Source organism: Penaeus vannamei, chromosome 15 (assembly GCF_042767895.1).
Source record: "Penaeus vannamei isolate JL-2024 chromosome 15, ASM4276789v1, whole genome shotgun sequence".
Classification (NCBI taxonomy): Eukaryota; Metazoa; Arthropoda; class Malacostraca; order Decapoda; family Penaeidae; genus Penaeus; species Penaeus vannamei.
Window position 1 is genome coordinate 40,894,667 of NC_091563.1, and position 11,043 is coordinate 40,905,709.

General features: G+C 34.7%; 1 protein-coding gene across 12 annotated transcripts in view; it reads right to left on the bottom strand.

Moving 5' to 3' along the window:
• Nucleotides 1-474: 474 nt before the first annotated feature.
• LOC113813452 (WD repeat-containing protein 47) overlaps nucleotides 475-11,043 on the bottom strand; it is a 153,689-nt gene continuing 143,120 nt past the window's right edge. For 8 of the 12 annotated variants that reach the window (XM_070130808.1, XM_070130811.1, XM_070130809.1 and 5 more), the window contains 5 exons: nucleotides 10,201-10,379; nucleotides 5,921-6,091; nucleotides 5,656-5,792; nucleotides 5,325-5,544; nucleotides 475-4,995 (listed from right to left, as the gene is read on the bottom strand). In XM_070130808.1, coding sequence (XP_069986909.1) covers nucleotides 4,850-4,995; nucleotides 5,325-5,544; nucleotides 5,656-5,792; nucleotides 5,921-6,091; nucleotides 10,201-10,379 — 853 coding nt within the window. In that variant the 3' untranslated portion in view covers nucleotides 475-4,849. The remainder of the gene's footprint in view (nucleotides 4,996-5,324; nucleotides 5,545-5,655; nucleotides 5,793-5,920; nucleotides 6,092-10,200; nucleotides 10,380-11,043) is intronic. The other 4 variants (XM_070130812.1, XM_070130813.1, XM_070130802.1 and 1 more) reach the window with 1 other exon arrangement.

The following is an 11,043-nucleotide window of genomic DNA, read 5'->3' on the forward strand; positions in this document are numbered from 1 at the left end:
TTAACCAACCGATTGCAGAGTGAATAGAGGGAGTAGGAATTGAAACTTGAAAAGGTTATTAATTTTTTTCTCATCTTTCTGTCAGACCACCATACATGATCATTGTAACCTTTGCAGAAAAACATTTAAATTACTCGTGTGTCCCAAACAGTACATTTTACTGACAGGGGTATCAAAGCTGGAGCAGTAGACTGGGTATGGGAAAGCTGAGTGATGAATACCAATTATTGATGAAATCTTTGGAGCCATGTTTTTTCTTTTCTTGTAGAGAATTAGCACATCAATTCACAAAATAACTTGTTACTAAATATTTCCACAAATGAGAATCAGGCAGTGAAGCTGATCTGAGGGATCAGTCCTTATAAGCTATAAAAAAGTATTACTTACAGAGACTATCATAGTCTCGTGATACATAAATCTGTTCCAAATATCTGTCTCACATTTATATGCTAAAAGGTCAAGTAAACAAGTATATAAGGTTCATACATTTATTCATTAAATTACACTGAGTATATGCACAATGGTGAGGAGAAGGTACCAAATGCATATGAGAAAGGGGAGAGCACATCACCAAAGAGCTACCCTGTGAGCAAAAAAGAAAAAAAAGGGAAAAAAAAAGAAAAACAAGAAATATTTTAGTAAAATAAGTATACATGACCCATGCTTGCCAGTTTAAAACTATAGCTTATAGTTTTTAGCATACAGTGGATGATAGCAATTCTTCAATTCAAGAGGTCGATGGACAAGATATTTTGCTGGAATGCATATACCAAGGTTCTTATGAAGCAGAACGGCAAAGAACATGAAATAAATGCTATCATCATGGAAAATGAGTATTGAACAGAAAGCCTCATATAAAGGTCAGCCAAAAATGAGTAACATAAAAAATATACTACAACAAAATTATGATACAATATGGTATTCACAGCAAGAAAGAACATACCATAGTGAGAATTCACGTGTTTCTAAGTTTGAGTGGCCAATGGGATCACAGCACAGGATACAACACACTGAAGTAATAAAGTTATCAGTCGAGTATATTCATTATTGACTGTAGAGTAAAGGTAACAAGGGCTCGTAACTTTGGGCCATAAATCCTCATCATATCATTGTCCAGTACATGGGACGCTGTGTCATACTCCGCAAGGTACAGGGTATGATGGCAAAGGAAGGCGAATGGATGTGATATGTCAAGGGGAAGACATGACAAACATAAACAACACAGATATCGATCTCTAGAAACCGGTGTCTCAAATTTCAATCAATGATTTCGTACTTTTTTTTTTTAATATGATAGCTTTAAGTAGATATCAACTTAGTTCATAATATAAACAAAATACTTACAAATCACAATATCTACAAAAGCACCACAAAAAAATAAGTATCAGGTAAAAAAGGGAATTTAAATGATGGAGCTTTGAATGGAAAAAAAAAAAAAAAAAAAAAATGGAGTCAAATAGTTACAACATAACACAAGTGAAAGGCAGCCCTAAATGCAAAGCACATGCTTGTTGGTATGAAAAGACTTTTTTCATATAAGGAGTAATAAATTCCAGGATAGAATGAAGTACATGGTTGACACAAAACAGGAATGGCAAGAGGACAGTTGGCGAGGGTTAATACTAAATCTGTTATACATTTTATAATAATTTGCCTCCTACCATTTTTCCATATCAAGAAATATGCCCAAAAATTAATTCTTTTATTCTTTCATATATTTTTTTTAAAACTGGCTGGTATGCAAAATATTTAAACCATATACTACTCTAAACTTTGCCTTTCCAAAGACTTAAAAAACTATGTGTAAATATAAAGGATAAACTTTATAGGTTAAAAATATTTGTAAAGGATCTCATATAATTCTTTCTTCTCTCTTTAATCTAACCTGATAAGAATTCATATCAGTGGTCCCATCCAACAAATATCCGCATCATCAAATTGCATGTTGTTTTCCAGGTAAATAAAACTGCTAGTCACGGAATCTTTATCAATGACGTGTGTAGGAGGAAGTACTTAAAAAGAACTCGTCCCAGAAGTAAATTTCAACATCATAATGATTATAGTTTACACGATTTTGTTGATGGTGCCAAAGATAGCTACTCTCATATACCAACAAATTGTATCTAAACTAAGCTGTTCAAGGCTCAACACCAAGTATTTACATATATGGGTACGGGAAATCAAAGCATCCCAATGTCACTTAATACTCCTCTTTTTCTCGGCATTTATAGGCCTTATCTTCGAATACCCTTTCAACCAGGATGCCACTTCTGACGACTAGGTAGAAATACTCTCGCCCGACGCAGCGAGGATACATTTGCCTCAATCACGATGAAATTACAGGGTTATATCTTTCTGTTGTTAAGATGCATAGCAATATTCTTCTACTTCTTTAACACATTTGTTCTACTTAATCATTCACATTCTAATAGATGACACAGCTGTACAACAACACTGCTCATTGAAGCAGACACTATCAAAATATTGCATATATAATCATGTAATCATATACGTTAGAATTATTAGCAGAATTGGTACATATCCGTCCTGACACATGCTTTTGTCAAAATATAATTTCTGAATACTTTGAAAAGAAAAATCTAGTAACATAGTACACTGCTTCAATCTCTCCGAGGTAAATTACCAAGTAGATCTTAAGAGATGCGTGAGCTAGTTTCTTACAAATTTTTTTTTTTATCTATCAGTTTGTATGCATTATTTTTACAGGATTGTTTAACTGAGACAAGTTCTCACTCTGAAAAGGATATTAGCTGAAAGGTTCTTAATTTGGGGGAATGACAGTATTCACTCCTTTTCTTAAATAAACCAGTTGATATGAATTAATGTCATTCATGCTAAAAAGCTAACCCACAATGCATCTTCTCAAGCTTTATCACACTTAATTCTGACATTGAGTATTATCAGTCTGCTTCGAAACACCAAAGAATCACATCTTCGCCAATGCTAAGTGAAGACCTGGATTCTTTCATCCACTGACTCATTCTATTTTTACCCTTGACTTTTATTTTGTGTGTGTGTGTGTGTGTGTGTGTGTGTGTGTGTGTGTGTGTGTGTGTGTGTGTGTGTGTGTGTGTGTGTGTGTGTGTGTGTGTGTGTGTGTGTGTGTGTGTATCTGTGTGTGTATGTCTGTATGTGTGTGTCTGTGTACGTGTATGTCTATGTTCATACATCTGTTTGTGTGTATGTCTGTGTGCAGGTATGTCTGTGTGTGATAGGATACGTGTATCTGTGTATGTGCATGGGCGCGCGCGTGTGAGCATGTGCTTGTGTGCATGTAAACCAAAAATCTTCAACCCTTATGGCTACATGACAAGGAGCTCCCGAACAGAGCATAAGAAGAGTGTCAGGAATAGAAATGGTTTCATTATTCTATATACAAGAATTAGAAGCTTAGGATAAGAGATAAATTCTGCATCATACTCTTTGTATTTTTTTTCTACTTCTCACTAGAATATACATGGCTTGTTCATTGATTGGGATGAGATAGCGGGATATTTAAAGCTTAACACACATTACCTTAAGCTTTTACTTCAGAGGCCTGTATTCTGCTCCTTAGTAACATTATCATTATCAATTAAAGGTTTCCATATTTCTTCATTGCTAATACTTCTTAGAATGCATGGAATTTCACGTATGGCTATCCTTCTTTCTATTATCATATTTGTATATATGCACATTTCTAATCAACCATTTGAGGAAAAAGCAAGGTAGAAATTCTGTATCCATTTTACACCGCTCTCTAATATATATAAAGAACTAATGCAATGATTATTTCACTTTATAAATAAAGTCCGTTTAATTAGAACCATGATCTATCCCCCCTACATACGAGAGGACCAGGAGGAAGAGTAATCTAATTTAAGTACCAGGCTTTTGAACCCAAATAATACTCAGTAATAAGCAATAAAGAAACTGGAGTACATATGGAGTACATTTCCATTAGGGTGAGAAACTGTTTTCTTTTAAATACAATTCAGGACACATTCCTTGCGGAGAAGAACGACAATGTTCCTTCATCTTTTTTTTTCCAAGTAGAATACATACTCAAAAGATGACAATACATAAATATTAAGCATAAACACTTGAAAGATTATTGCATATCAATATATTGCAAACATTCTCATCTAAATATACATGAAAACTCTATATAAATTCAATAATAATAAGGACTTGGCAATAACATAACACTGCACTTCTGTGGATAATGAAGTATATGGCTGACTCACAGTTTTCTGCGACTAGCTTACTGATAATGAGTGGATTCAAGTATGACAACACTGCGTAAGTATTCGTTAATGCTAATGTATTCACTTTTCCTTTTGTTCATTAAAAAAAATTACTTCACAAAGACATGTACACATTACTCTGTGAGATAAATTAATATTTTTAATAATAACAGAAACTTGAAAAGCTGTAGACTTTACAAGTATATGAATGTTATTCATCCATGTGATTATTTTTGCACATCCCTTTAAATACAATATAAAAAACATATCTTCATAAATCCTAACTCGCCACCATCACCACATACAAAGATATCTGGAGACTGATACATGCCTGCGAACATCCTCCACATTCATGATCTTTTGTATATCATAGACAATTTACCAGCAATAATTGAGATTCATCTACAAACTACCCTATGACTTCTGGGTTAACACTGCCAGCCTTGATGAGGTAGAGGAATTTCTCAAGGTGATACACATCATCACAAGGTTTAATAAATTTACATAATATCAATCTATGTGAATTACCTCATACCACATACTTTTCTCTACTGGTAAAAGTAGGGTAAATCATTCAATTCGACTGCCACTCTCTCAACTTGTTATACTGGTGGTAATGCCCACAACGTGCACATCTTATCGGCAGAAGTTGAAATGAAGGAGAAATCTGATGGGTGCCAGCGACCTGAAATGACCTTGTCCTGGTGTTCAGCTACAACCACACTTGGTAGCGGCAGAGTCAAATCACCTAGAAAGTGAAAACGTGATGTCAATCTACTGGGAAAAAAATCAACTACAATACAAAATAAAGAACACTCATTTCAAATGATTAGAAAATTGTGAATGTATCCTACTCATGTAGTAATACATATCTGCTTCTAAAATATAGTGGAAAACTAAGCTAAATCTTCTTTCTCTATTTCTGTAATCAACATTTGCTCACACACAACCTTATTTCCCATCTCATGAAATTTATATCCATCTGAAATTGATTCCAAGTCTAACTATTAACACTTACCAAATATACGCAAACAGACAGTCATGCATTCAAGTCTACCAACGCACTATTGAACTTACCTTGAAGATCTGTCAAGACAAGTTTGTTGTCATAACCAGCTGTAAGCAGGTAATATGCTGATGGAGAGAATCTGATTGATCGCACGTCTGACGAATGCGGTCGGAAAGCCTGTATGCATCGCGAGCCTCGGACATCATATAGAGAGCACACTGAATCTTCGTGACCAGTGACAAGAAGCCGCCCACTTGGATCTACACACAGTGATGCAACAGGAGCTCCCTAGGGTATAGAGAAGAACATTAGAATCAGAGCAAATACTAATATATAAGTAAATATATATGTGCAAAAAAAAAACTTGCAAAGACAATATGTATTTAGCAAATAACATACTGGTTTTGTGGGTGTTGCAGCAGGAGTAATAACGTTCACACAGCCTCTAGTTCTCAAGTCCCAGAAACGGACTGTACGGTCTTGTGAACCAGACACAAACATTGCTCCTCCCCATGTATACAGAGATAAAATGTGACCTGAAAAAGAAGAAAAGTACTTTTAATAAACCCTTTCTAGAAAATGATACATATCTCAATGAAAGAGAAAATCCATTCACCTACATTACTCTCAAAACAAAACAAAATACAATATATTTTGGCCCCACCTGTATGTCCTGAGAGAGCTTGGAATGGAGTGCCTGTAGCACAATCTGTGACGTATATTTTGCAGTCCCCAGCACCTCCCGAGATGAGCAATGATGATTTGTTACTCGAGTCCTCAATGAAGCACATATCTCTAACAGTGCCATCGTGCATTGTTAACTCGATCTCTTGACCTGGAAAAGAAGGTAGCATCAGCATTCTGTTGTGTGATATGTTGTATCAATCTGAACTTTTATGGCTGCTGGACTGTATGTCTTATTATATGAAATAATTACCACCATTAGCTAACTGCATAATAGTATTGGATGAAATATACACACGCACATTAATCTAATCATAAAAAAGACTGATATATGAAGTAATGTGAATATTCAATTGAGACTAAACCAAACTAAAATCCTGCCTAACATCCACTTTGTCAGCTATGTACAATGCTAATCCACAGACGTAAAGATAGCTAGAAATGCCAGTCAGTCCTACTTAAGCAGACTGAGACACAAACTATTTGGGAAATAATATGATAAGTCTTAAGAAAGGTTAAAAAGTCATACACATTTGCAAGCAACACTATGACTACCAATTATGCGACTGAGCTAATCACACATACAGAGACGTTTCCAGCACTAGCGCACATGTCATCTGCCAACTCTCCTCCTCTCTCTTGTGGTCTCTCCTTTAACCTTTCTTCTTCCTCCCTTTGCTTTTCTTTTCCTCTCATTCACTCATTCTCTCTCTGTTCTATTTTTTTTTCTTTCATTCCCTTGTCTTGTATATGTATTTTCTTCCACTCTCCTCCCCCTTCCCCTCTATTAACCCATTCTCTCTCCTGTAACTTGCACACATACAAATATGAATAAAAACAGACACACACACACACACAATCACTCTCTGTCTCTGTCTCACTCTGTCTTACTCTATCTCACACACATTCTTTCTTACACACCCACTCACTCATTCACTTGCTCTCTTTCTTTCTCTGTCTGTCCATCTCTCTCTCTCTCTCTCACACTCTTACAATCACATTCACACTCTTACAATCATACTCACACTCACTCTCACACTTTCACTTTCACTCTCACTCTCACTCTCAAGCCCAAATGCACAAACACTAACATCAGAAACATTAGAGAAATATGCCATCTACTTGTACATGGAAGAACAAAGCTACTTCTAAACGAAGTCTGTACAGCAGATATTATTCTTTGATCATCAAAATATCAACCAGCAGACACCAGCAGTGTAAGTTATACATGTACTGTCCATAACAGTTTTGTTGATTCTGCTTGTAACACAGATGGCTCTCGAAGCACTCGGTTACCATATTACTTGGCCTCCTAACCTCACCTATTCTCTCGTTCCTCGAAGTTTTAGAGAAAGATGTTTTGATTTCTATCACTATCACTATTCTTAATAACATTACAGTAATAATAATGATAACACTAATCATTATAATGCAATAATAGTAATAGAAATAAAACCCTTTTTTTCCCCAAAACTCCTAAAAATCACTTCCCCCAACCCCCCCCAAAAAAATTATAATCACTTTTTTTCCAAAACTCCTAAAAAAAAAGACTTTTCTCCCCCCACCCCCACCCCCCCACCCAAAAAAAAAACTTTTTTTTGCCCAAAGCTCCTAAAAAAAAACAAAAAACCCTTTTTATACCAAAAAAAAAACTTTCCCCCCCAAAAAACTCCTCCAAATCATGTAAACAGGTGAGGACAGGTAGGCCTGGCAAATGGCTTCCATGGTGACTCATCACTAGCGGAGCCAATTTTCCGTGAAACAAAGGTGATGAAACCAAACCGATCAGTACAAGCACCTGGTGCCCACGGTATAACATTTTGAAAAGCTGTACAAAAACGTGAATGAATATACTAAAAATAATAATGCAGATCCATGTGCTACAATGTAATAGTTGTACTTAAAAAAATTACAAAGATGAGAAATGTCTACCTCGATACTACATATATGCTGGGAAATTAAGATAATTATGGGACAATTCAACAATGAAAATGTATAGATGCTGGATGTATGAATGGTCAATATTACAAATATATCATCTTAGAATGTCTATTACAGTAATAGTAACAATAACAATAAGAACAACAATAACAAAAACAACAACAATAATAATGATAATAATAATAATAAAAAAATAAAATAAAATAAAAATAATAATATTAATAAGAGTAATAATAGCAAAAACTAAAACAATGACAATAATAAAAAAAAAATGATTATAATCATTGCAATGATAATGATGATGATAATGATCATGATAACAATCAAATGATTACGATAATAATAATAACAATCATAATAATAAAAATAATCATAACAATAACATAGACACACACAAAAAAAAATGACAATAATGAAAATAATGATAAATTATTATCATTAACATCATCCTTATTATAATAATATTAATGATGATGATGGTGATCATCATAATAAGTCTATTACTGCTATAAACAGCAGAAATAATAATTATGATTTAATAACAATAATGATTGAAAAAAACACACAACACAAATAATGAACGACAGCCATAGTAGTTGCAGAGAAATGGCAAGATTTTTTTTTTTGAATAGCCACCTTTTTTCACACCTGCCCTTCTTCCATACATTTTTAAGTTGCTAAATTTTTTATATATAACGTTTGATTTCCTATCCATATATTTGCATTTACAGTTAACAGTCAGACTTTCTCTATTGTACCTGTTAAATAAGCGGGAACACTGAAAGCTAAATGAGGTAAAGTGTAACTTTTTTGTGGTCTAAGTCAAGAGTAGTTATGTGTTTGAAAGCAGTTTATCTCATATTTACTTGTTTTGAAGCAAAAATAATTTAAAAAGTGACATGGGAGTAAGTTCCCAAGCTAGGTGTCTCCCATACCATACTGTAACATACAAAACACCATATATTGACTCTATGCAGATGGGTGTTAAAATGCTCCAGGGAATATGCTCTTCTGTGGGTGCCAATGCCAATAATCTGAATACATCAGCAAGCACTTTCATATGTTGCTTAAAGAACCATATTTTGCTTATAAAAAAATGAATATTCATATCTAACATATAAGAGTCTTGAAATAACCTGCTGTATGTTGTTATTAGTAACTGCTTACTCTCTGTGTGGCTGTGCTTCTGAGCACTGTATTTTCCAATTGCATATAATTCATTATTGTGTTCTATCAGTTATGGAATGATATTGGATAGAAATATCTTACAGATAGCTTAGCTTACTGTCATACCTGTTATGCTCTGCATTTGGTCTCATCAGTTTGCTTAATTTGTTTTTGTTACAAAAACATGGACATGGTATTACTACCAATGGTGCTAATACTTTTAAATGGATTGTGTCATGAAACCAGTCACTACCTTAGCACTGGAAGAGGGACACAATTTCTGCACAGATCTGCTGAAAGAAGGTGACCATGGAACTAAAGTTAATGGAACTAACTGCAACATGACACTTTTCCTTTCCAGTGGCAAGCATGTCATAACATTTTACATTGATTTACAGATAACCCGGAAATAAAATTCAAAGATGAATGGAAAAGAAGAAATTAAACATCAGGAGAGAACAGAACTACAACTAATAATACCTTAGAAAAGAAAGGAATAAATATACTGTCTACCATTAATAGGAGGGAAAGCAAAGCCTGTAATCACTAGCTAACTTTTCTCTGTCTTATACTTCCGTCTCAGAAATGATGAGGTACAAAGAGTCTAAAATTACCACACCAAATCCTATAAAATTTCATAGCCCTTGTGTCATGCTTTTGGTACTACAACTACCATTCCTTGTGCATACCATCTATAAACATGTAGAATAAGCCTATAGATTAAGGGTAAAATCTTCATTTGTCGTTTCGCACCAATGCAACTCTTCTAGTAATCAAAGAATCCTAAAAGTAACTAGGATTATGCAGTGCTATCATTATAAACTGCTAAGAGGACAAGTGTCTTGAAAATCAAGTCGTATATTTGTAAAAACTCATAAGCTTACTTTGCGAGTTTTCATCTTCATCACAGTCTGTTTGGTGGAGAGCATTTAGTCAATTAGTATTTATACCCATCCCTCATTTAAAAAATGCAAAAGTGACACTTTTAATTCCCAAATAAAAATTTAGATGTGGGGGGGGGGGGGTGGAGTTCTTAGTTATAATTTTCCTAGCTTCACTCTTAAACTTGAACACAACTATCTACAACTGTACAGCATGACATAATGCATGAAGCCAACACAGAGGAATTGAAGTCGAGGTTTCGGAACTTACCGTCCATATTACACGAGTCCGCATTGAATTTCATAAGCTTGACTGTCTTGTCGTTGGAGCCGGTGGCAATGAGATCTCCCATGGGACTCCAGGCCAAGCAGTAAATGGAGCCTTTGTGGTGCTTGGTGCGCTTGAAGAGTACTGTCGGTTGGTAGGTGGTGTGATCCTCCCTGCGGAGACTTACATTAGAATATAATAATAATAATTTAGGGTTTGCTGTGACTGAATATCATTACTTCAACCAAATTGCAGCTGTCTGTTTATTGTGCTTCTAAACTAACCCCTGTTTAAGGAATGGTTAGTGTTACCATTGACTGGCAAGGCAGGATTCGAATGCAGGTTAGCAAGATTGCTAAGCAAGAATGCTACCACTGCCCCTCATAGCACAAAGAAATATTTGCATAATGATAATACAAGTATGGAACAAGGAGAAAGAAAGAAAGGGAGACAGAGAAACTGGACATCATATAACTATGTGATGAGTTAAAACTGCAAGCTGTTAAAAGTGAATATAAATAGCTGTGAAAGAATATAAAAAAAATCTTGGCAAAAGCTATAAGCACACAAAGTTGATAGAATTCCAAGATATGTGGTCCCTGATGAGTCATACAGTAATTTTAGATATTCAAAAAGTTGTCCTGTACATCTTGTAAAATTTCTTCCACTGGCTTCCCTAACTGACTAGTGACTGAACCTATTTGACTAATGCCTATGATGTTAAAAAGGATCTTTTGTAACAATTCTTAAAAAAAAAAACAGCATGATGTAATAATTCCAATAGGTAAGGTGAATTGTTCAACATTCAGACTTTACATTATTCCTTAGACATACATTCTCCAGAGA